This window comes from Heterocephalus glaber, unplaced genomic scaffold (assembly GCF_053883595.1).
Source record: "Heterocephalus glaber isolate CG9 unplaced genomic scaffold, H.glaber_assembly_v1.0 deba00000122, whole genome shotgun sequence".
NCBI classification, from domain to species: domain Eukaryota; kingdom Metazoa; phylum Chordata; class Mammalia; order Rodentia; family Bathyergidae; genus Heterocephalus; species Heterocephalus glaber.
The window spans coordinates 88,072,324-88,098,584 of record NW_028258138.1 but is presented as its reverse complement, the minus strand read 5'-3'; the positions used below and the strand labels follow the sequence as shown (position 1 = coordinate 88,098,584).

General features: G+C 46.3%; 1 protein-coding gene across 2 annotated transcripts in view; it reads left to right on the top strand.

Annotated features, from left to right (window-relative positions):
- The window catches only part of Sqor (sulfide quinone oxidoreductase), a 49,355-nt gene extending 24,116 nt beyond the window's left edge, over nt 1-25,239 (top strand). For both annotated transcript variants that reach the window (XM_004835467.4, XM_087181216.1), the window contains exons 2-10: nt 2,757-3,007; nt 4,221-4,391; nt 9,544-9,597; nt 11,541-11,735; nt 13,014-13,223; nt 18,846-19,029; nt 23,118-23,185; nt 23,460-23,638; nt 24,937-25,239. In XM_004835467.4, coding sequence (XP_004835524.2) covers nt 2,774-3,007; nt 4,221-4,391; nt 9,544-9,597; nt 11,541-11,735; nt 13,014-13,223; nt 18,846-19,029; nt 23,118-23,185; nt 23,460-23,638; nt 24,937-24,994 — 1,353 coding nt within the window. In that variant the 5' untranslated portion in view covers nt 2,757-2,773 and the 3' untranslated portion in view covers nt 24,995-25,239. The remainder of the gene's footprint in view (nt 1-2,756; nt 3,008-4,220; nt 4,392-9,543; nt 9,598-11,540; nt 11,736-13,013; nt 13,224-18,845; nt 19,030-23,117; nt 23,186-23,459; nt 23,639-24,936) is intronic.
- Nucleotides 25,240-26,261: the final 1,022 nt, after the last annotated feature.

Here is a 26,261-nt window from a genome sequence, read left to right as displayed (position 1 = left end):
TTCTGTGAACAGTTTTTTTATGTCATCTGCACTCTCCTGTTTCTTCATTGACTCCAATCAGTCTTATGTTATTCTTCTTTGCATCATCTAGCAGCTGTTGGAATGATTTCTCATGTTCCCTTATAATTTTGAAGCAATTTTTCTTTTCCTGGTCATTAATTGTAATCTTATCTTCTATATCTGAAATTCTGTCCTCACATTGGCTCAATCTGCTGTGTAGACTTTCAATGGAATTTTTCATGTCCTGGAATTCTATTTGTATCTGTTTTATGGATTCCATTTGTTTCCTATGTTGGGATTCCATCATGTTCCTCAGCTCCTCTCTAGATTTATTAATCATGTCTTGCACTAGGAGCACAATCTCTGCTGTTATCTGAGAAATTATTTCTGATTTCATTTTTTCCAGATCCTCTTTTGTTGCCAGTTCAGGGGGTTCAGGTGGTTGAGTATCAGAGTGTTCCATCTCATTTCCCTTTGGGGTTGGTCTAGGTGATCTGGAAGTCTGGTTTTGAGACTTATTTATGTGTTTTCTCATTTCAGACATGGGTGGTGGTGGTGGTGGTGCTGTTGGTGCCTGTGCGGCTCACCTCCTCTGTGCTGGGCCCAGGGGTACGGCAGCCCCGAAGCCACTTCCTCTGGGCTGGGAATGGTGGAAGGGTGGCCTAGAGGCCCCTACCTCTGAGCTGGGAGCAGTGGAATGGCAGCCTGGAAGCCTCTTCCTCTGTGCTGGGAGCAGTGGAATGGTGGCCTGGAAGCCTCTTCCTCTGGGCTGGGAGTGCTGTAAACATAATTTTATGAGTCATCTTGTGACCTATGTTTTATTTAACTTTCTCTTGATAGTCTGACATTTAGAATACTCTGTGCCCCCATACTAAATTGAAGTAATCCTAGGTGAATTGCAGTGAAAACCATCCAGGGCCCGAGCTGTCCCTGCAGTTGTTTCTCCTGTCCCACGGTGTAATTGGGACACATCCACGAACCACTTAGCAAAACTGTGATAGTGTTATGAAAACATATGTGAGAAACACTTCTGTAATCGTTTTTCTTCTTCAGTATTAGACATTCTTTCCTTAGATGAGATTCCTAGAAATGGAAATGCAGGGTCAAGGGATGGTAAAGGTTATTTTCTAGAAGGATCACACAGAATTTCTTTATTTCTTTATTTTTATCGGTGTATGTTTGCACCACACAATAATTACATTCATCTTGAGGAATTGCTACACTTCCATGTCACATCAGGTTCATTTTTACACATGATTGTAGGCTTGTGGCAAGGATGTGTGAGCCTGCCCCTCTTCTGGTGGGCTTCCCACACACCTGTCACCCCAGATGTGAAACACTGAGGCACCTAACTTCTGGAATAGAGTTAACCCTAAGGAAAACCTGGACCCATGTTGCCCCTAGCTCCCCACCATGTCCCCTCCTCCAGGGCCACCCTTTCCCCCCTTTGTCTGTCTCTGGATTCTGTGCAGCTTCCTGCTCTCTCAGTCAGGGAGGTGACAGAACGACCTAGTTCCCGAAAGACCCTGCCCTGTCACACGAGGCCTTGTTCTCCAGAGGGTGACTGTGTTTTAATGGAGCACCGGCTCCTGGGGCAGTGGTGAAAGCTCTGGTAACAGGCAGGATGCTGTGGCACCCGGATAGGGCTGAGTCTTGGGTCTGGGCCCTCTGATTCCACAAGGCTGCTGCGTCCTTGAGCTCGACCAGGGCCAGGCTAGGAGAGGCCTCTGGTTCCTCCTTTCCTCCCTGCCAAATCTCTAACTGCTCAGACCAGGGATGAGTGTTGCTAAAGGGAAAGTGAATCTTTCCTAAAGTAAATCTTCTCCTAAAGGAGAAGCTGTTTAGGAGAATTGGACATAATAAAAGACTGGTCAGCAGCATGTGCAGGTTTTTTTTTACATAAAATATGACTTTATGACACCAGGTGGGGCGGGGCTCCTTTTATAGCTTTTTAAAAATCATTTGATTAAAGCTGCTAAAGGTGTGGAGGGGCTTTGGTTGCAAGTCTGTAGCCAGTGCTGTGATTAAACTGCAGGTCCCTAGCGGCCAGAGCTGGCAGGAGGCCTGGAGTAGCAAGAGTGAAGCTTGGAGGGGCAGCAGGAGGGTTTCCTGCCTGACCTTTTCTCTTTCAGCAAGGTCTCCAGTACCCTTTACAGCTAGGAGTGTTACATGTCTCATTTGTGGGCTTGTACAGAGCTTTATTTTTCTTTCTTGGTCCTGGGATTGAACACTGAGATACATCCCCAGCCCCTTTTCAAATTCATTTTTAGTTTTAAATTTTGAGACAGAGTTTTGCTAAGTTGCTAAACTGCCTAGGCTGGGCTCAAATTCATAAACCTCCTGCCTCAGCCTCCCACAGTGCTGGGGTTGACAGGTATGTGCCAGCACACCAACTGGTATATTTGTTGTAAGAGACTGAAAAACCAAAGAAAGAGTTGAGGAATGTGGCTGAGGCTCCTGAGGGACAGCCAGATATGCCGAATGTGGACTAGATTTTACAGGTGGGTGGAGAGGAGCCATTGGGAGGACCTTAAGAGTGGGGGATGCCCTAGACACCCGGCAGTGAGAGGAGGGAGATAGGAAGATTAGTCAGTTGCCAGCTCTCTGGAGGCCTCAACGAGCCCAGCCAGAGCGCAGGGCAGCCTTGCAAGGAGATGGTGGGGACAGGCTGGAACTGGCCCGACCCCAGGCTCCCCACCCTTTGCCTCCACAGCGGTCTTTTCCAGGTACTCATAGCCTCGCCTCTTCCTTTCCAGCCTGGTCCAGCCTGACAATGGCCCCGCTGGCTACCGTGGCGTGCAGCCCCCGGGCCCGGCTCTTTGCCAGCCTCCTCCGGCTGGGGCCTCAGCAATCCGGCCCTCTCCAGCTGCACACGGGAGCTAGCTTTGCAGCCAAGAGCTACTATGAGGTGCTGGTGCTGGGCGGGGGCAGTGGCGGGGCCACCATGGCTGCGCGCATGAAGCGGAAAGTGGGCTCGGAGAACGTGGCCGTCGTTGAGCCCAGTGAGGTAAGTGGCCCCTTCAAGTGGTCCCGGCGCTGGATCAGGCATGCTTGATCGTGGGTAACCCATGCCTATCTTCCTGGGCTTCTCTCGGTATGAGGGGTGGCTGTCCTGGGAACTGGACACGCCATGTCTGTCCTGTCCCTTGAGGAAAAGTAGGGCAGGAGTCGCTTGAAGAGGCTGCCAGTGGCTCAGGACCTTCCTTGCTGTTTCGTGATTGCTGGAGCTGATGTTTACAGCTGAACAATAATTAAACAATAAAAGAACACAAAAAAGCCCAAGCTTGTACCTGTATTCTTCTTCCTGTTCAAGTTGGGTTTGAGATCGATGTGATCTTACCGCAGGAGACCTTCGTCCTGCTCCCCACTGGCCATGTCCACTGCGGGCAGCAGGGAGACTGCAGACCTGTGCTTTGGGCTGTCCAGGGCCTCCAGTCTGAATCACTCTGGTAATGTGGAGGCCTCTTGGTGCCCTGGTCCGTCGCACGAGTGAATCCTCAGAAGCTGTACCACTTTACCCCTGATGTAGAGCTTTCACAACTGACGTAGAGCAAGAGTGGAGCAGCTAACGCCAGAGGGCTCCAGAGAGCAGTGCCCAAGTAGAGAAAGTCTGGGCGTGGGTCGCACTGGGAGGGGCTGACACTTACTGGCTGTGGGTTCAGAGCCTCTGAGGAAGGAACAGAGGGGCTTAACGGGAAGTTTGTGAAGGCCTCCCGGGCTGGGGGACTCAGTTTGAAGTTAGTGAAGTTTTGAGGCTCCCCGGAAGTAGCTGTAAACTTTCCAGACTTCCCTTGGGCCCGCATACTTCCGGGCAACCTTAGTTCCACTTCTGGGCTTAAATTTTCTTTGTATCTGTGCACATAAATGTATCCATAATGTGTGCACACATGTACGTATCTATATGCATATATATATCTATGTCTATATATATCATGCTAAACACCAAGTCAGCTTTTAGCAATAAATAATTCAGTGATCACTAAAGATAAGTTTATGCCTTTAAAAAATGATCTTGGAAGAGTTCTTGGGTGGGCAATTGTCCTTCAGAGTTTAACATATTAAGAGACACCAGAAGGAAGTCACTAACCAACCTGGAAGCTTTATGAGATGCCCTAAGGGTCCAGAGAGAGGAACTGAGAGTGAGTCTAGTTCAAATTCGTCTATGTGGGACCCTGTGTTCAGGCTCAACTGCAATTGTCTCCAAATACCTTGTTCCACAGAGACATTTCTACCAGCCTATATGGACGCTGGTTGGTGCTGGGGCCAAGCAGTTGTCCTCGTCTGGTCGGCCCACAGCCAGCGTGATTCCCTCTGGGGTGGAATGGATCAAAGCTCGTGTAGTGGAGCTGAACCCGGACAAGAACTGTATCCACACCGACAACGGCAAACAGGTACCATCTCAGGCCTTTGGAGTTGGACAAAAACATTTCTGTATTCTAGTTTTTTTGAGACAGGGTCTTACTATGTAGCTCAGGCTGGCCTTGAACTCACGGCAATCCTCCTGCCTCAGCCTCTCAAATGCCGGGATTAATCATGTGCCTCCCCGCCTGGCTGGATTTTTTTGTTAATTGGAGGACTCATACTAAAGCAGACTGGACAGCTTCCTGCTGAAGGAGTAGCATACATGCACATGTGTACACTGCTACAGGAGACGGGAGGGCGTGTGGTCAATGGAGAGGAGATGGAAAGATGTTGAATTAATAAGCAACTAAGAAAAGTACTGGTTGCCTATCCAGCTGTGCGCCATTCTGATTTTTGTAGCACCTTGCATCTGGCTGCTTACTGAGCAAATGCCGTTGCCGCATGGAGGAACAGCAGGCTGCTTGTCTTTTGAGCAGTTAACCTCCTCTTCCTTGACGCCAGGCCTCCCTGAGGAAAGGGGAGCTGGGAAACAGCCGCGGCAGCCGCACTAGGGGGCGCTCTGCGGCGCAGTAGGGACAGCGGGCGACGAAGCTGGCGCCAACCCGGGAGTCGGGCTTCCAGGCATGCCGACCCCATCGATGTTTGGCTGAGGGGCCGAGACCGGATGCAGAGACCCCGCCCAGCACCCACCTTCCGGTCCCGTCCCCGCTGCAGCTGAGCTCCGGACCGTGGCTCCGCCCTTCGCCCTCTCCGCCCCCTCAGGCTGGGTGCTGGCTTTGGCACGGAGTTGCAGTTAGAGCTGGCGGGGAAGGGCAGCCCTGGCGGTAGGGTCACCTGACACCCTCAGGCTTGTTCGCGCCTTGAGCTCAGCCGGGTGACCCGGAGGCAGAGGCACCGTAGAGCCCAGCACAGGCCTGCAGGCGTCTCCCTCAGCCGCGTTTGCCTTTTTCAGTGACAGGCCCCTCGCTGATCCGTGGGAGCCCCCAGTTCCCAGCTCTGGGTCCTTCCCACGCCTCCTCTGTCGGGCCAGGCTCCGGCCTGGAAGAGGGCGGTGACCATGTATTACAGCAATGAGCAATAGATACACATATAGGGGAATATATGCGCATATGTATTTTATTTTAAGTTTTTATTTTTTTATTTTTTGAGACAAGGTCTTGCTATGTAGTTCAGGTTGGCCTTGAACTTGTTATGTAGCCTAGGCTGGTCTGGAACTCATGGCAATCCTCCTGTCTCAGCCTCCTGAGTGCTGGGATTACAGGCGTGCACCATCATGGAGAGCTAACATTTGTACTTTAATTAAAAAACCTTAAATGTTTTTAGATTGCCTTTCCCCTCTCCATGGCTCAGAACTTCCTTATTTTCCTCGGGAGGGGGGGGCCCTCCCAGAGGCTCCGTTAGTTATGCAGGATTGCTCTCATTTCAAAAGGCTGAGCTTGGTGGCTGTAGGGATTCACCGGTGGGGTGGGGCCCTTGGCTCAGCAGGGTCTGCTGCCCCCAAACCCCTTCCAGGGGCAGGAATGTGTCTTGGTCTCCTTTGTGGTGGGGTCCTGCTTATCTTAGGATCATAATAATCTCTCTCTCTCTCTCTCTCCCTCGTACTGGAGATTGAACCTAGGGCCTTCACATCTCCAGCCTTTTTAGAAATTTTGAGACAGGGCCTTGTAGGTTGCTAAAGTTGCCCCTGCTGGCCTTGCCCTTGTGACCCTCCTGCCTCAGCCTCCTGGAGCGCTGGGATTACAGGCGTAAACCATGTCCAGCAAGTCGACTCACTTCTGAGAATGGGTGGAGGGCACCTAGCCTTCTCTCTTCGGGGTCCCCTGTTACTGTGGAAGCTCAGGACCAGGAAAGCTGTAGGGTCTTGTTGTAAGGTTGGGGAAGATGTTGGTGACAGGTCAAGGGACTTCCTTCCGGGGCTTCATTAAGCAAAAGTATTTCCTTGAGAGCATTAAAACCCGGCACAGAGCCTTTTGCAGGGGGCATCATCGTGTTGATTTTCTCGCATCCTCCCAGCCTGTCTGGATTTCTAGGATTTGATTCTTTTACCCAATTAACACGCTTTCCAAGCTGTTACCTGCTGACGGCTTTGTTGGAGTTCAGGGCTTCAGGTCTGTGATGTGTCCCCAGAGAGCTTTTTTAAAAGATAGTGTAAGTCAATCAACATTCTTTAGCAAATATCCAACTTGTTCCCTTCTTGGTTTACTTTCTTGTCTGAAGACTGAGTTGAGGTCATTGCAGAAATCTTACCTTAAGGCACCTTGGCTCCTCTCCGTCCAGAGGTCCCTGGGTGTACATGACTCTGGCTCCTTTTCCAGACTTAACCTGGTTCTCTTTGCATGGCGCCTCTCATTTCCCCAAACACCTCTGCCTCCTTCTTGCCCCGGGGCATTTGCACATGCAGCTTCCCTCTACTGTTCACCTTCAGCAAGCCTTCCCTCCACCTGCTTGATCAAGCTCCCCTGTGTCCTGTATTACAGCATTCTGTGATTTCATAATAATCTGTGTGATTATCTGGAAATCTTATCTCTCCCGCTAGCCAGGGTTCTTGGGTGTATCATAGCGTGTCTGGGCACACAGAAGGTGCTGAGGAAATATCTGAGAGCAAGCCGTGTCTAACTTTCCTCCTTTGTGGGATGGGAATCATAGCCACCTCACTGGGTTACAGCGAAGATTATGAGGTGTGATAAAAAATGGTGAATGTTTAAATGAAAAGAACTTGTTACTGTCCAGGACACATGAATGTCTTCCTGAATCCTCTCCTCACTTTAAATAGTACCCCATCATTCTTGCCACTTTCTGAAGCAGCTTGGCAGTCCTCTCTTTTTTATTTGGTTTTTATTTTTTGGTACTGGGGATCGAACTTGGGTTCTTGCGCTTGCATAGCAGGCAGCGAAACCACTGAGCTAAATCCCTGGCCCTCAGCAGTCCTCTCTTGAGAGTGCTTTTATTGCCACTGTTGTAGCTGGACTGATGTCCCGAATCCACTGAAAACGTTTACCTGTCACGGTCATGTGGACTTTGAGGAAGAGCTAGAAGCTGCACAGTGCTCACTCTAGTGCATAAGGTGGATGAGGACACTATGTCGCGTTCTTACGAGCCCGCCTTTCTGTCGGGTGGCACTTGGCAGCAGCACTTGCTCTATTTTTGATCATGTCTTGTAAAGACCTGCAGGAAAGAGGACTCCAGAACTGTTTCAGAAAGTGGCCGGAGTGATGGGATGAGAGTGTTCAAAGAGAGGGGGTTAATGGCGATGTGTCTTTTACTGGAGTACATTCTACAATTTAAACATTCACTGCATACTTTGACCACAGGTTGTGAATGGGGATGTGTAAGGCACTTAGAACAGTGATTTGCACGGATGGGTGAATCTTCTTGGAATGTTATTATATTAAAAAGAACATATGAAAAAACTGGAAGAGGAAATACTGAGTATGCAGCATGGGCCAGCACAGTTCCTGACTGCTAACAGCAGGCTTATCAGCCCCCTGTCCCTGGGGCTCTCTTCTTTCTCTGAAGTACTATTTCCTAAGTGGGCCTAGAGTTTTGCAAGGGATTAGCACCTATTTGCTAAGCCTTTAGTGTTAGGACTTTACCCACCCCCACCCTGCCCAAAGTGAGGATCCTTGCCCGTATTTAGCCTTCTGGCAAGTTCTGCCCTGTCCTCTGTAATTGCTCACGAGTCTGGTCTACGCTCTCTTGGAATTCCTTACCAGCTAGGTCATCTGGTTTGGGAACTTGAACTTGATCAGAATGCTCGAGCTGTCTTTTTGTTCTCTTGCTATTGAGGCTATATTTTACCTTCATGGTTTCCCTCCACAGTGGTGAGCTTGGCTGCTCCTGGTCCTTAGAAATCATCACTGTCACACTCTAGCACAGTGTCCAGGTGTGTGCAAGCCAGCAGCTCTTTTCAGACAGGGCTCCTCTTCCCCTGAGACCTCCAGCTCCTGGCCCTCTGTCACTGCACGGGCCTGATGATCCCTCAGTGTTCAGGGGGTGCCTGATACAGAGCTGAGGATGTCAAGGCGCCAGCTCCCTAGGGACAGAGGAAAGATACAGAGGAAGAAGCTGACAGCCTGCCCATCGTGATACATTGTGTCTCGGCAAAGAATGAAATCATCCATCCGTCCATCCACCCACCCGTCTGTCCAACAAGCCCTATTTTCGTGCCTTACTTTAGTTCAGTGACCGTGCCAGAGTCTAGGAATATAGGGAGGAAGATGTTACCTTCATGCCCTGGGAGTGTCCCATGGAGGGGGAAGAATGATGTCTGTATAGCACGACAAGGGCCACAAAGGATCCTGTGCTTGTGCTAGGAGGGCTCCCGGAGGGGCCCGTGGTGGGAGTGAGAGCCCAGAGTCTCCAGGATTCCAGGGCAGGAGCTCTGCAGCCACCTGCTCCCCTCGGGCATCTCCCCCGCAGCCCCAGACAGAGCCATGCACTCTCGGGTCTCGAACCCTCTCTCTGAAGTGGGACTTGCTCAGCCTACTGGCTCTGCTTCTCCAGTTAGTGCAGGATCGTGGTAATCATCTCATTTCCGGGCTCTGAGTCTTACTGCAATCCTTAGGGATGCTCTTGCACTTTATATCCTTCTTACATACACTTTCCGTGTTTGCACCATCCTAACCCTGCATCTCCACCGTCGTATTTATGGATACTCTCGTCTTCAACATGAATAATCCTTATCCATGCCCATATCTGACAGGGGGACTTTTTCCTGCCAGGTAGACCTTTAAATGAGAGCAAGTCCATTATATCACATCCTTTTCAAGGACTCTCAAATCACTTGTTTCCCAGTTCACATGACAGGTCAGATTCATGTGTTATTCCTAGATTTAAAAAATGTTGATTGTCTTTTAACATTAGCAATTCATGTACCCATCTCTCGATGTGAAAAAGTTTTAACAGAAGCAGGGGACAAAGAATTATTCCCTCTTTGTTATTCTCCGAGGTGCAAAACCATAGGCACCCAGTGGCTAGGCAGGTCACATAGTATTTGTGAAGCAGTGAGGTGAGAGGCTGATGGAAGGGGTATAGGATGTTGCTCCCCCAGGGCGTGGGCTCTGCTCCCCTCTACCCCGAGGCTGATAAATGCAAACCTGGTACAGACCTCACACATCTGGGGCAGTCGGTCCTTGCTGCTTTTTGAGACTTGGTCTAAAACATCTTTTTTTTGTGTTGCAGATCTCCTACAAATATCTTATTATTGCTCTCGGAATCCAGCTGGACTATGAGAAGGTACTGTTTTAAGTTGTTCCTATGTTAAATTGGCCTATTTATGCTAAGATCAAACACTGTATTTGGTTGCTTTATATTCATTTTGACAAGAAAGAGGCTCTAAAAAAATCCTTTCCCACTTTTATTTCTCAGTGGTCCTTTATGGTTTAAAAAAGTCTCTAAGATTCTGTCAGTGATAACTATGTGTTTCAGCTTTAAGCTTTAATCAGAGTTTATTGTATGTATGCTCTGGTAATAATTCACAGGCAATAGCTACTGTTCCCACAATTATAAAAAACCTGACTTTCTATGGGGGACTGAGTTGTCTATATTAAAGATTAAATTTTCCTTTGCTGGTAAGATTTAGGTTTTTTTGTTTTGTTTTGTTTTTGAGACAAGGTCTCACCATGTAGTTTGGGCTGGTCTTGAACTCACTATGCAGCCCAAGCTGGCCTCAAACTTGTGGCAATCCTCCTGCCTCAGCCTCCCAAGTGCTGGGATTACAGATGTGCACCACCACACCTGGTTTAGATTAAGAGTTCTTAAAAGACTTTAAGGGTGACACCAGCAGTCAGTTACAGACCCTGGAGGGACATCTGGGTTTGTGTGATGGAGGCTGGGGTTGGTACAGAGTGACCGCAGCAGCATAAATGCTACCCTGCAAGTCCCTTAAGCCTCTTTTTGGTGAGTCAGATGCTAACTGACAGTTGTGAAATTCAAGTTTATTTTCCAAAACACAGTGGCATAAGTCAGTAATGGTTATGATTCCCAGGGGCTTGTTGGGGACAGCAGGTAAAGAGTTGTAGCACATAAAGCTTGGTGCTGGGAGTCCCAACTAGGGGCTCCTAGAAGGTGGCCCAGGACGGCTCTTTGTGTTTCTGTGTAAAAACCCCGACTTGTGACCGATTCAGTGAGGGCGGTGGAGATGTGTTGTGTGAAGGTAGAGAAGAGCACAACTCAGTGCATCCGAGTCACGTGGAGGGAGACTTCTGGGCCTGCCCCAGGATGGGGCCTGATAAGCTGCATTTCTAGCCGGTTCCCAGGGGACTGCTCCTTGAGAGCCACTGGCTTAGGAATATTAGGTAATTTATTCAGGATCACAAAACTATTAAGTGGAACAGCCAGGACTCAAACCAGGTCTGTAGGATTCTAAAGCCCACGCTTTTAATGTCCTGACCATAATGCCTTTTCAAGAATTTGAAGCGGTACAGCCTAACAGAAGGTCATGTAAGTTTGGTATATTGATGATATAAATGAACGGCCCTTGGTCCTGGCTATCTTTCTGTCTTAATCATTTTCCTGTCCACAACTTAAAGGGGGAGAGGATTATTTTGGATCATGGTTTCAGAGAGTTCAGTCCATGGTCAGCTGGCTCCAAGGCAGAAATGGCATGGCAGAAGGGCTTGAAGAAGGAAAACTACTCAGTCCATGGTAGCCAGGAAGCAGAGAGGACAGGGAGGAGCTGGGAACAAGAACACATCTTTCCAGGTCATGTCCTAGTGACCCACCTCCAGCCAGGCCCCTGTCCTAACAGCACATTCAGCTGTTGATTAATCCACTTATGAGCGCAGCATCCCCATGACCCAGTCGCCTGCTGAAACCTCTCCTCTGAACATGGGAGACTTTTGGGACATTTTAGGTGTAACCCATACACCTTCTTTTCCCTGTAAGGCACCTTGTTCTCTTAAAAGGAGGCATGGGTGGAACCTTGCCCTCACTCCAAAGGTGGGAAGGGCAGGTGGAGGGTTCCACGGGCTGGGCCCATTCTGTTGTTTGAGAGGAGACTTCAGGTGCCAGAGTTTGGTCTGAGAACCAGTGCTCACCTGTGTGTCCCATGTTTGTGCTCTCTGCGGGGTCACAACAGTACTGGAACACTTGAAAGGCTGTAGAAATGGCAAAGAACTAGGACCCTAAAGGCATTCGCACTTTGGTTTAAAACAGATTTTCTTTGTGCTTGGTTGCAGATTAAGGGCCTACCAGAGGGTTTCGATTATCCCAAAATAGGGTCCAATTATTCGGTGAAGACCGTGGAGAAGACATGGAAGGCTCTGCAGGACTTCAAGGAGGGCAACGCCATCTTCACCTTCCCCAACACGCCCGTGAAGTGTGCTGGGGCCCCACAGAAGATCATGTACTTAGCGGAAGCCTACTTCCGGAAGGTCGGTTTCCTCTTCCAGAGGAGGGGCGGGCAGGCGGCATGAACACAGCCCTTGCAGGGAGTTCGTCCTTACCCCTATTGTAGGACCTTTTTTATTTCTGAATTTTTATTACACATGTATACAGTTATATACCTTGAGGTTTATAAACTAGTAAAAGGGAAGATGCACCTCATAAGCCAGTTGCTTTAATAATGCTGCTTCACCAATGTGACATGTCCTTCCAGAGTTTTTTCTATGGACTTAAAAAATATGGTTATAAGCATAATGTACATATTAACTTAGATGTATTACCCTATCTCAAACAAAACAAAACAAAACAAGGCAAAAAAAGTTCAAATGGAACTGCAAACCTCTGTGGAAAGAGATTTTTGGGGAGGCTTGAATTAGACCAGGTGTCTGCAGCTAAAGTTTACCTGGGGCAAGGTGGGGAGACAGGGTGTTCTTGCCCTCCCTGCCCTGCATTTGGTTCATGAGGTGCGGTTTGACTGGAGACACGGAGGGGACAAAGTTGGACGTGGCTGGGACCCTGGTGCTGGGCAAGGCTTTCCCCGAGCTCCGTAACCTGCGGTAACCCTGAGAAAGTTCATTCTGGGTCATGAGGGGTGACACGGCCTGGTGCAGTCCTTACCCCTGGCTCCTGGGTACAGTGAGATGTGGGAAGCAGGTCCTGAAAGGAGGGTGAGGAAGAGGTGGCCTGAGAGCAGTTGCTGCTTCCACCCTGGAAATTCCCTCTGCACAACTCCTTTCCCCCAAGTCACGGATGGCCTGAAAGGAAGGTTTTCTCTCAGCTGCCCCAAGATCTTAGCACTGGGGAGAAACTTGGGGACAGTCAAGGGGGTCAGGGACTTTGTTTTCTCCACTGCTGTTCCCTCAGCACCGAGAGCAGCACTTGGCCAACTCCAGGGCTGCGTTAGATGTTTAGTGAGTGGATGAACAAAGGAATGCACGAATAAGTACTGCAGTTCTTTTCTCTCTTCCCCTGGACTTGACCTTCACTTCAGGCCTTCAGCTGGGCAGTGCCCACCTCCACCTCCAACTTAATTGTCATGTCATGGGCAGAAAATGAGAAGGTGGCATTAGATTCATGCACACATCACCCCTTCAGGCTACATGATAGCGGGGCACTCTCTTCTGCAGGTTTTAATTCTTGTTTGGGTTAAAAAGAAAATAATATAATAATAATAATAATAATAATAATAATAATAATAATAATAATAATAATAGAAGGAATGAAGGCAGAGTAACGCTCTGGAGTTGGTTGCTCTCTTCTTTTCCCAGACTGGAAAGCGACCCAAGGCCAACATCATCTTCAACACCTCTCTCGGAGTGATTTTTGGGGTTAAGAAGTATGCGGATGCCCTGGAGAAGATCATCCGGGAGCGGGACCTCACTGTGAACTACAGGCAAAACCTCGTCGAGGTCCGAGCCGACAGACAAGAGGCTGTTTTCGAGAACCTGGACAAGCCCGGAGAGACCCAGGTGTTTTCCGTGAGTGGAGGACGCTGCTGGGCTGGGCTGTGGGTGCAGGTGACAGAGTGGCTCTCCTCCCTGACCCATCACTGTGAGCTGTGTAGGGCTGGTTAGGGTGGGCATCTGAGGGCAGGGACTGAGCGAGGAGGCGGAGCAAAATGGGCAGGAGGGAGGAAGCTGTGTCCGAGGGGCAGGAGGCTTATCCACAGGGCCACTGTTTGTCCCATTGCCGTGGTTCTTTTCCTGGCACCGAGTCACTTGAAGCGGTCACAGATACTTCACAACTTCAGTTATGGCCTGGGGTTCCTCAAATGCAAGCTCTGGTGCCTGTCTCAGTGTGTGGCGTGTAGGAAACAGCCCTGACTAGGAGCCAGAAGCAGCACCGCGGCGAAGGAGTTCAGGGCACCAGGACGTCTCTTTCGACATCTCTCACGCGTGCCTGAAAGGCGGTGCTGAAAAGTCCTCACTGGCAGTGCTCCTTCTGCTCTGGGGAAGCTTTGGCCTTTGTTGCATGGATTGGTTTTTGTGCGTCTCAGTTTTTTTCTTCTGTGAAGCGGGAATTGCACTTTCAGAGAGGCATCACAAGGATTAAGAACAAGGCACAAAGGTATCTGGAGAGGACTCTTTACAGCCTTCTGCTAAGAGCTGTTAGCAACGAGAAAACATCACATGGTTAGGTTTAATGGAAGGTTTCATAAAAAAGAATTTTGAAGTGAACCAGATTCATCGTCTCAATATCAAAACTTCAAATTTCAAGCTTTTTTTTTTTTTTTAGCTCCAACTCATTCTAAAATCTATTGCCCACATCTTTCCTTTTGTAAACAGAACATAATGAATATCATTAAAAATGTTACTGATGACTCGGGGTCATAATTTTTAACAACTTTACTTGGAAATAACCTTGAATTTAGAGCTGGAAAAGTAGAGCACAAAGAGAATTACTGGTAGACTTTACCTAGATTCACCTGCAGAATTTTACGTCGTTTGCTTTGGCTTCATCATTTGATCTCTCTATCTCTGTACTCTCTTTTTTCTCTATTATTTTTCCCAAAGACAAATCACATATATCAAACATTATGTCCCTTTAGCCCTAAATACTTTAGTGTAAATTTCCTAAGATATGGATATTTTCTTACATAACCACAGTACTTATTAACTTAGTACATTTAGGACAGATATAATGTTCTAATCTATTTGTATCCAATATTGTTGATGGACCCAGAAGTATTTATAGTACGTTTCCTTCTCTGGTACAGACCCTAATTTATAGTCAAGAATTGTGTTTCATTGCAATGCCCCCTTAGCCTCTGTTAGTTTGGGACATTTCCACAGCCTTCCTTGGCTTCTATGACACTGATATTTTGGAATTATACAGCCCTTCTCCCACCACTTAGAAAAAATAGACTCTTCTTCATTTTTCAGTTCGTCCATGTTTTGTTGTGATGAGTTTTAGGCTGTGCTTTCTGGAGCACATCAGTAAGTAAATAATGTTGCAGACCATTGTGTGAATAATGTGGGTCCTTGTAGGGAATCATATTTGCAAGCACAATGCTCACTGGCCCTTTATTGATGATGTTTATTTTGATTGCTGGTCAAGATATGGTCCAGTTTTTCTGCTGAATAATTACTATTCTTCTTCTCCAATGCTAATAAGGAAGTCTGTGGGGAGATTCTTTGGAACCATGTGAACAACCTGCTCATTAAATCTCCGCCTGGAGTTAGCATTCATTGATGACATTTGTCTACTCAAACTTTATTGTGCTGTTTGCAAAATGACGATTTTCTCACTCCAGAATTCCATGCACATTTACCAGTAGGCTCCTGGCATTCTGTCAGTGTGAGCCCTTCCTCCTCTCTTAATTAATTCCTGGTATGAACTCATGCATTTCAATACTCTCCAATAGTTTATCATTCATTAATGTCCTTAATTATTTTGGTGCTGAAGTTGTCCTAGATCTGGTCAGCAGCAGTGTCTTCCAGTTGGCTCCTGTGTCCCTGTGACATGCGGCTACTGTGTTTTCCAGCATTTTCTTACTTTCTGCTGTCATGGGATGTCCTCAGCTCATCTAGTTCTACCTGTCCCGGCTCAGGATTGTCATTTAAAAATTTTTAAAATTTTATCAGTACATATTTGCAGTACATAATGACTGTATTCATCACGGGGAATTGGTACATGTACATCACACATCTTAATTCTTTTTATGTCCCTTTCTCCATCCCTCTCACTTGGTCCCATTCCTATTTGCAAAAGGGCTAACTTCCTGTTTCCTAGTATCTGTCTTTAATTTTTCTCTTTAATTTATTTATACATTAAGTTCCTCATATAAAAGAAACCATTCAATATGTAAGCTTATGTGCCTCATTTATTTCACTGTGCTCAAGGTGCATCCATTTTCCTACAAATGACTCAAAATTTTCCTCCTTTATGGTGGGGTAGTACTTCATTGTATATAATTACCCCATTTTCTTTACCTGTTCATCTGGTGATAGAAGTATAGGCTGTTTCTAGGATTTAGCTGTTATGAATTGTGCTGTTACAAGCATAGGTATGCATGGATGACTGTAATATGATGTTTTTAATTCTTTCAGGAAGATACCTAGAAGGGGAATACCTAGGTCAAATGGAATTTGTTTTAGTCTTTTAAAGGAATCACCATACTGATTTCTATAGTGGTTGCACTAGTTTATTTTCCCATCAACAATATAGAAGAGTTCCTTTTTCCCTACAGCCTCACTAGCATTTGTTATTATTTGATTTCTTGATGATGGCCATTCTTTCTGGAGTAAGATGAAATCCTAGTGTTTTAACTTGCAGTTCTCTAATGGCCAGCTAATGAACATTTTGTTATGTATTTATTGGCCATTTGTACTTCTTCTGTGAGGTGTCTATTCATTTCACTTGCCTGTTTTTTGATTGGATCTTTTGTTTTGGAGGGGTCTAATTTTTTTGAGTTCTTCATAAATTCTAGATGTTAGCCTTCTCTCCAAGGAATAGCTGGCAAAATGTTTTCCCATTCTCTAGGTTGTCTCTTCACACTTTTGTTTGTTCCCTTTGATGTGTAGAAACCTTTTAATTTGATATAGTCCAATTTGATCATTCTTGATGTTAATTCTTGTGCAATTGGGGACAATTATCATTTTGAGCAGCTGTCCTGTGGGTATGCTATCAGGGCCTGCTGGGTCATTTAGGGGTGGTTATCATTTTATAAAAGGATCTCTGCTTTTTAGTCTTTATGGTATCATTTTTGTAGCATTCCAGTTTTCCTGGCTGTCAGGGAGTTGTAACTTTGGAAGGTCCTTCCATATTCAGCTCTTTTGAATTGTTGCTTCTCATTTTTATTGGCTGGAAAACAAGAGAGCCAGACTTGCTAAATTTTACGTAATGCAAAAGAGAGTGGGCTGTGAGTGAAGGAGTTTTACGAGCAAAGTGTGTGGGCTTGCGTGAAGGAGCTTGACTTTGTTCCTTGGTCATTTGTCTGAGGTTCTCAGTTGTCCTGGGGGAGTTGAAGTTCAGGGAGGGCCTTTGCCCCAGGAACGGTCATTGTTCTGCTACAAAGTCTATAAAGAATGGAGATATTTGTGTCCCCTTGAATAAAAGAATTTCAGGTCAGATGTTCTTCAATTGCACTCTTACAAGTGGAATTTTGAAAAGTCCACTAAGAGTTTTCCAGTGGTGGCTTTCAAGGCTGGCGGTGCTGGAGTGACCCGGGGAGCTTGTAGATGGAGCTGACACCTGGGCCTCCTAGCAGAGATGAGCGCTTGGTCTGGGTGTGGCTCATGACTCAGATTCTCCTAATGTTCTAATGATCGGGCCAGGATTGGGAACAACCATGCACAGAATTCAAAGCACCCCAACGCTAATTATTTTGGATCCTTTGTAGAGAGCTTGGGAAACCGATCCGATTTCCCACAGTTTTAAAAATTCTAAACCTGTGTTCCATCACTGAGCCCTAGAACTAGGAGGGACTTTGGAGGTTTTCTAGTCTGACACAGTTCTTTATGGATAAGCAAATGGAAGGTGTGACATGTGGTCCATGTGAATGAACCAGTTCCTTCAAGCCAGAGAGTCTGAGAATGTGCTCCAGGGAATGCATGTGTCCGGGTCACTAGCAGATTTTGTAAAACCACAGATTTCTGTGCTTTCCCCAGAAGATCCTGGGCCTAGGCAGCTGGATTCCCACAAGTCTACCAATCCTGTGTATAAACATTAATATATGGCTAATTTATGTTAATGAATACAAACCGGACTATCATGTAAAGTTTGTGGGAATAAATAATGCATAAAGAGCAAGCTGTAACTAAGTGATAATGTTAATTTTTAATAAAGCTATAAAGTAGGCTCTAGTGTTTATTTTTGTGTGTGTGTGTGTAAGCTGTTAGTACAAGTAAGACTCCATGCTTTTATTATGATTATGTGAAAAATTTCCTTCCATGAAAGGTATGTGGAATTCATGCATACTTGTGAAATTCAAGCACCCTGACTCCACCAGACGGGGATTGTAGGAGGGTGTGGACCGAAGTATAAAAGGTAGTTGAAGTTGGCTGCAGGCGTGTACACTTGGCTTCCTAACTTGTGGATAGTAGTTTTGACCATTTCTTCTGGTGTCTCACAGGCACGAGTTTAGACTCCAAGTTCATTAATACATCTGGGTCTGAAGAGCTACCCAAGATTATCGTGGAGTGGAGCAGCAAGTGTTAGCAGTCCTCTTTCCTTAAGATTAACTAAGCTTGTAATTCTCTGAGAGTTGGAGTACAACACAGGTCAGCTTTCGATCCCCAGGGCCATCAGTGATGGTGTCATGGGCCTCCCGTGGGAGCCAGTGGACATGCTAGCTTACTCAACTTGCGACATGGCATTTGTAAAATAATTCAATAAAGAAGAACAAGAAACATGAAAGAATGCCACATAGACAAACAAAACAGTTAAATGTGCCATCAGAAGTCTTCAGGTGGCTCTATGCACAGTTACGAAGAGGTAGACGTGCTGCAAGTGTTTGGGAAAATGAAATTTATCTCTGCCCTGGGCCCTGGTCATAACCTTAGTACTGAATCAGACTCCTCTCCTTCTCCAAAGTGCTAATTTTCTTTTCATCCTTTTTCGTCTTACATTGGTGATTTAACACTTTCCTTGAAGTGTTTTGAGAGTTGAGACATCTTTGGGAATAATGCTCACTTATCAGCTCCTAATGTGACCTTTTCAAGTTTCAGAGACCCTGAGCACCTCCTTCCAGAATAAAACCAGAGTATCAGGTATCACAGGCTGACACCTGAGGGTCAGGGAGAGTGGAGCCATAATATATCACCCTCTTAATTTTAGTAAGAAGAGAGACATCATTGGATTACTACAGAATATTAGTGAGCTGTACTCCAGTATCTTGGGTTCCCCCATATCTGTTTCTGAGGGATTGCCTGGGCCAGGTATGGGGAGAATATGTCAACCAAGGGGCCAGTTTTTTAGTTTGTCACTACCTTGCATGGGAACATGTGAGATCTTGGAGAGGGTGTGGGTCAGTTATGCACTGACTGTGTGATTCTCCATGTAGCCATAGCACAGGATCTGGAGGAAGGATGCTTGGGGAGAGCTTGTGGGGCTGTAGCATTGTTGAGAAGATGCAAGTTGGGTGCTCTCCTTTTTTGTAGTATGACATGCTCCATGTCACACCGCCAATGAGCTCTCCAGATGTCCTCAAGACGAGTCCTGTGGCTGATGCGGCTGGCTGGGTGGATGTGGATAAAGAAACTCTGCAACACAAGAAGTACCCCAATGTGTTTGGGATTGGGGACTGCACCAACCTCCCGACATCCAAGACTGCTGCTGCAGCAGGTAGGAGGACTGGCTCTGTCTCCCTCCCCAGCTGCTGTCTCCCCAAGAAAGCTTGGCGCCAACAGAACTGCTTAAAGATGGAAGACACTTGTGGAATGAACATGATCTTAACCTTGAGGCAGAAATAAGTTGTCAAGGAGCCTAGCGCTGTATGGGACAGAAAGTGTTTTTGGAGAGCTTTGCCCCAGAATGGTATGCTCTTAGCTGATTTTCTAGGTCAGAGGGGTTGTTTGCGGGGCAAGGGGCAAACATTCAGGAGAGGGAATCACTGTCCCAGATCTCTGGGCTCCTCATTCCACCCCGCTCACATCCCTGGCAGCCAAGCAAGCTGACTCTTTCACTCTTGCCTGAAACTCCATAAAGCCAGGGAACCGTTAGTTTCTCAGCAAACACATGCAAGTCAGTGAAAGCCTGCAGACCACAAAATTGTTCTGTTAAGACAAACACAGTGGAGCATGCCCCGATTGGTACACGATTAAGGCCTCAGCATGGAAAGCTAAATTGCTCACCTGCACGGTCCGCACCAGCAGTGGTGGGAGAATTGCCCTTCCGATTCTGTCCTCTGCCCAGGGGAAGGAAACCTTGACCTCCCGTTGATGGGTGTGGTGCTGCTGTGTGTGAATGCAGCACCCAAGGGACCTGTAAGTACTATCTCAGTTTCAACAGGAAGAAAGACTTTCTAGGAAACACTTGGACTGTCTTTGTCATTGTTATTTTTTTGTTTTTTTGTTTGGTACCCGGATCGAACTCCGGACCTTGCACTTGGGAGACAGGCGCGGCACCACTGAGCTAAATCCCCGCCTGTGTCTTTGTCATTGTTAAGGATAACTTTCACTTGGCTTTTGAATTTCAAAAATTCAAATCTATGAAAAATGTAAAAGAAAGTCCAGTGAATTCTCACATACCTTTCAGGTATTATCCAGTTCTTAATATCTGTGTGTTGTTATTTGCTGTATCATTCTGTGTAGTGTAGATATTTCATGATATTTCACCTTAAATACTCTAACCCGCATTTCCTAGGACAGTGATGGTGAACCTGTGGCACGCACATTATTTGTTTTTCTTTTAAGGCAACAGATGTTAATGTAGGAATTGTTTTTTCTAAACTAAAACATCAGTATTCAGGTTTAACTGCAGTTGTCGGCACTTTGCAATAAATAAGTGGGTTTGGGGTTGCAGTTTGAGTGCTCGTCTCTAAAATATTTGCCATCACTGTCCTAGGAGAAAGGACATTTTCCTGCATATAGAACATCGTATTATGTCCAAGGAATTCAAGACTGTAAAATAGATTTTTCCATATACAGTTCAGTTTGGATTTCTCTAGTTTTCCTAAAAATGTCCTTGGTAGCTCCTTCCATCCTTTAAATCCACTAGGGGGTCAGCAACCACACCTTGAACTGGCAGTCCTGTCTGTTTAATCTTCTTTAATCTAGAATGAGTCTGTTATGATGTTGGCATTTTTTTTTTTTTTTGGTACCAGGGATTGAACTCGGGACCTTGTGCTTGCGAGGCAGGCGGCAGAACCACTGAGCTAAATCCCCAGGCCAATGTTGGCATTTTTGACGAGTGCAGGCTGGTTGTCTTGTAGAATACCCCATGATTTCCCAGTGCCTGGGTGTTTTCTCATTGAGAGGTCCAGGTTAAGTGTGGCAAGAATCGCAGTCCATGGGGCTCCCGCTGGCATGGCAGGAGCTTGTCTTGCCTTTGATGAAGTAGATTCATCACTGGGTTAAACGGTGTCCACTGTTTTCTTCCATGACAAAATTACCTTTCCTCTTTTTAATTTGTAGGTAGTCTGTGGGGCGATGCTTTGCATTTACATTCACCTAGTGTCAACCCAGCGAATTTATATGGTGGCAAAATACCTGTTATGTGAGTCCAGGTTGCCTGACCTTTAGTCTACTTCCAACAAACATTTATTTCAGTCTTTCAGGTAGATAATGTTAGCTATGATTAAACAAAAGTTTACGTGAGAAGTCTTGCTCCCAGTCCTGCCTCATCCGCTCAGCTTCGGCTTTCCGCAGCCTCACAGAGTGCCCCATTTTCACATCTGTTTTAGGACCTGTGTTCCATTACATGGCTCCCCAGAATTTATTGCCAAGCCCACTCTTGATTCACATTGGGGTTGCTTTCAACCCATTTTAGTAAGCATGACAGCTCTTCTTTTTCTCCTCAGACCCATGAATGTCCACCTACTCTTGACCTGAATGAGTAAACAGGAGATCCCCCTTTCTCATTGGCTGCCTTCCTCTATCCTCTGAGGGTCTCTGGGCGATGCCGATACCCGGCCACATGTCCCTCCTTGTGACCTCCCTCCCGGCCTCCCCCAGACCACTTTGCCACTGTGAGCCAAGTCTGGTATCATCACCCCTTTCTCTGCTGCCTTCGGCCCCAGGGTTCTCCCTGAGCACCCACAGTGCAGCCAATACCAGGATGTGGATGTAACAAAAATCAATGAAGGCTTTGACACAATAGAAGGACATTCTACCAGAAGAACAAACTACAGCTCACACTTGCCTGAACACGTGCACCTGTGGCCTGGCTGTACAGTGTGACGTCCCGGTCCCCGGGCCTGGCTGGCCTCATCACTGTGGCCCTTCCTGGGGAGCTCCTGTCCTCCTCCCTCCGCCTTGACACCCTGCAGCAGGGGCCTCCTCAGGTCGTCTCAGAGCAGATTCCAGCCTCTTCATGGCCTCAAAGATGAACAAAATTTTCCAAAATGAAAGCCCGATTTGGGGAGATGTTGCTTTGCACACAATGGAAACAGCTATTTAATAATTTTAACCAGAGTTCTTTACTGCTCATTTCTTTTGGAATCTCCTCATTCTAGAAAAAAATAAAACTTCCTTACGTTTTTGAGTTGGGTGTGAGCAAACTACAGTTTGTGGGCCAAATGTAGCCTGTCATCTATTTTTGTACAGTTGGCTAAGAATAGTTTCTACAGGTGAGGATTTATAATCAATTTGATAACAGGGGACATTAACTCTTTTGCTCAATTTAAAAAAATTCCATTATTCTTCTAGTGAGAATCAGTTGACCTATATTACAAAAATATTATATTTTGAATTTTTATCTATAAGACTTTTGGGGAAATTTTCTTTTTCTTCTACTATCTCTGGTTTTTGCCTCTTGGCCCACAAGACCTAAAATTTTTCTTTGCAGAAAGTCTTCTGACCCCTGATTTAGAAGATTACACTTTAATGAGCGTGTTGCAACATAAAAGTAACCCATCTTTCCTCAGAAGTAAAGCCAGTGTTCTATCTCTAGGGATAAGACTTCTCATTATCTTTCAAAGGCCAGTGTTTATTATTCAAAATGGAGCACAGATTGAGATCAGATGATGTTAAGGAATTACTGCTAATGTTTTTAGGTGTGAAAATGCTGTTGTACTTGTGAAAAAAATCCCCCACCTATCAGAGACATACACAGAAATATCTGTGGGTGAGTCAGTATGATGTCAGCTCTGAAAATCTCCAGAAAATAAAGTGAGATGTGTGATATGATAGATGAAAATAGCTAGATAGTTTGAACATTTTCATAATAAAAAAGGCAGTCTCCTTTTTCCATTGGAAAAAAAATATGTGTGTGCACATACATAAAGAGAGAGATCAATGTAGTTAGATGTGTGTAGCTATATATCTACATCTATCTAGTCCATCCTCGGCCGAGGCAAGCCTGGTGGAGAGGAAAACCCAGTATTCTGCCTTATTGCACACTTATTGCTTGGGCTACCAATCAAGGCTGCGTGTCAACAGGGACCTGGGGGTGTCATGGTGCAGCACAGGACACTGGGCACCCGGACCAAGTTGACAGCATCCAAGGAGGAGGAGCAGGAGTGGGCAGGGCCTCCCTGTTGGAGGGAGCTGGTGCTTCAGTTCCGACCTGCAGAGAGGTCTGTGTGGGCCCTTGATGAATGGAGGGAATCCCTGGTAGTCAGAACCTCATGGAGTATGAAGTCATGTTCTACTCACAATCCAGAGAGAAGGGGAAGGCTTCCTAACTTGTATATGTTAAAGTTATTTGCAAATTAGTTTTCATGAAAAACCTCAGGGCTTATATTTTTTCTAACTTTTCCATTTCTCTTATAGCTGCCCAGTCAGGGATACTTGATAGAACAATTTCCCTGATTATGAAGAATCAAACACCAGTAAAGAAGGTTCGTATGCCTTGTAAGAAGCATTATCTCAATAACATTCTGTATGGATCTGGTGGTTTCCTATGATTTTGCCACTTTCTTAATTCGTTGTCCAATATGGGCACTTCAAGTATTGCCTTTGGTACTATTATTTGTTACGTAATTTACATTTGTCCCCCAAATTAGGATGTGTATATGAAAAATCGCAACCACCCAGAGCACATAATAAATTCTAAAGTTTCTATATAATCGCATAAAAAAGCTACTTTCCAGCTCAGTCCCATGTGCATTTTAGTATGACGGCTACACTTCGTGTCCACTGGTGACCGGCTACAACCGTGTGATTCTGGCCGAGTTTGACTACACAGCTCAGCCGCTGGAAACCTTCCCCTTCGACCAGGGCAAAGAGCGACTTACGATGTATCTCATGAAAGCTGACATGATGCCTTTCCTGTATTGGAATTTCATGCTAAGGTGGGTGTGTCGCCAGGTCCTGGTGTGGGGGCCACACCTGATAGTGTATCACATCGCCTTGTGCCAGGAGATGGTTTCAAAGTTGCCTTCCAGCTTCTACCCAAAGCAGGACTTGCTACTGGCATCCACCCTGCTGTGCCATTTCTTTCTTTCTTTTTTTTGGTACCTGGGATCAAACTCGGGACCTTGCGCTTGCAAGGCAGGCGCTGTAACCATTGAGCTAAATCCCTGGCCCAGTGCCATTTCTCATGATGGTGACGGCAGCCCTTGGTGGGGGGTTCCAACCCCTCCACCATATCGGGAAGAAGGGCTGCCCTGGGAGGCAGTGGGTGGTAGCCATCCACCTCTCACAGGGGGTGCAGCCTACCTTCTGCATTATTGGCAGTGAACCAGTCTTCTGCTTCTATGCTCTAGCCCTCTTTTGCTGCTGGTTAAGTACTGATCGTGTTCACATGTCAAGTACTTTCTCATCTGCCACTTTACTTTTTAAAGAGTATTATGCTTGGGAAAAAAAGAAAAGTGATTAAGAGCAGACTTCGGTGTTCTACCTGTGTTTGAATCATGCTCGGGCCGTCTATTAGCTTATGTTCTAGGGCAAATTGCTTCAACTCTCGGTGTTTAAGTTTCTTATTTGCAAAATGAAAGTAACCTTGTCTGCCTCATAACATGAGGATCAGTGAGATAACACAGAAAGAGGTAAAAGGAGACATTCAATAAATAGGGTAATATAAATGACTATTTCCCCCTCTTTGTTCTAAAAATTGATGATCTCTTTTGACTTTCCCAAACTCATGGTTTTCAGCTAAGGATGATTTTGTCCCCCAGAGACATTGGCAATATCTGGAGACATCTGTGGTTGTCGCAGAGAGATGGATGCTGCTGGTAGCTAGTGATCAGAATCCAGGGACACTGCTGAAATCCTGTGGTGCACAGGACGGCCTCATAATGATGAACAACCTGTTCCAAACTGTCAGTAGGGCCGAGGCTGAGAAACCTGGCCTGTGTTAGTCCTTGAGCAAGTGAAAGCAGAGAAGAGAGCAGTTTGCTGTAGAAGGGGCATCACGCAGGTTTGCTGAACTGAGTCAGCATGTCTGGCTGGGCCCACAGGAAGACAACGTCAGGCTAGGGCTCCACGCCAGCTATCTTCCCCTTGCTGTGGGCTCTTCCTCACTTGACAGATCTTACTTTGTGTGCTGCTAGGCTTGCTCGGAGCATCCAGGCTTCCCTTCAAGATCCTGCTGGCCGAAGTCACCCCATTTCTTTTGGCCCAAGTAACTTTTCTGTGTTATTTCTCACAGGGGATACTGGGGAGGACCAGCCTTTTTGCGGAAGTTGTTTCATCTGGGTATGAGTTAAGGGTGGTTCTGCCCTGGCTCTTTTGGATGACTTCTGAGCCCAAATTGCAGTTCCTGAATTGACCAAGAATGGCACGAAGGATTCTACTGGCCCCATGAAGACTTTCTTGCTGGATAATGGTGACTTTTTTGGGTCCCTCTGAACAGCCATCATGTGGGCTGACCAGAATGAGCTTGATTCTTTGGAAATCTTCAAGTGATAGACTTCTATTTTCTAAATAAAAGTTTGTCATTGCTACGAGGAAATTGTCTCTTGACTGCTAGGCATGAAAAGTTGTTACAGTGCTGGTGTTGGTGGGATTGCTTCCTTGTTTCTGCCATGAGTGGTCAGCTCATAGCTGATGTGACTGTTCAGAGCCTATTTGGAGTCTCAGGAAAGTGACTGCAGGGAGCACATTGCTCCAAGCAGTGAGTGGCGGTCTTGAATATTGACCTACTTAGAATGCTTGCTGTGGGGCCCAGCATGCTGGGCCAGGAGCCCCTGCCTGCCCTTCCTGTTCCTCCATCCTGTTACTGTTGAGGCTGTGCTTTCTCCTGCCATTGACTGAACACTGTGGGGCACTTGGTTTAAGGGATCCTGATGTGTATAGTAGGCATTTGCTCAATTCAGTCCCAATTTTGGCCAACAAAGTTTTGAATAAGTCTGCACTGGAAATATTGTAGGAAATAACAGTTCCAGCTTCTCTGAAGTTCAGCAGTGGTTTCACAATAATTTTCTCCCAGCCAGTTGCTTATAGAAGTTTGGTTTGAGTTCAATCTGTATATTTCATACTTATAAATGCTTCAGAGCAGAAAGACATAGCTGTCTATATAATGCCTTAGATTTTAAATAATATTTTAGAGCTCAAACTCTTCTATGTGTTTCTAGGACTTCCAAGGGTCTCTGGTTTTCAGGAGTTCTGACCGCTTTCAAAACTGATCAGGTGGGGCCAGGGATTTAACTCAGTGGTGCTGCTGCCTGCAAGGTCCTGAGTTTGATCCCCAGTACCAACAAACAAAAACAAACAAACATTAAACCAACAAACTGATCAGGCATTCATCTATTCATTCAATGGATTTTTACTGAGCACCTAATACTTGCCAAATACTATTCTTGGTCCAGGGGATGCATGATGACCCAGACAGATAAGGGCCCTGACCATATTTCTGTGGCTCCTGTGTTAGTTTCCTATTTGTCTTTTCCTGGGATGCCAGGGAGCTTGTTGAGTGTAGCTGCGCCTTGATTTGGGGAGTGGACTTTCCTCAGTAGCACACATTCTGGGACAGGG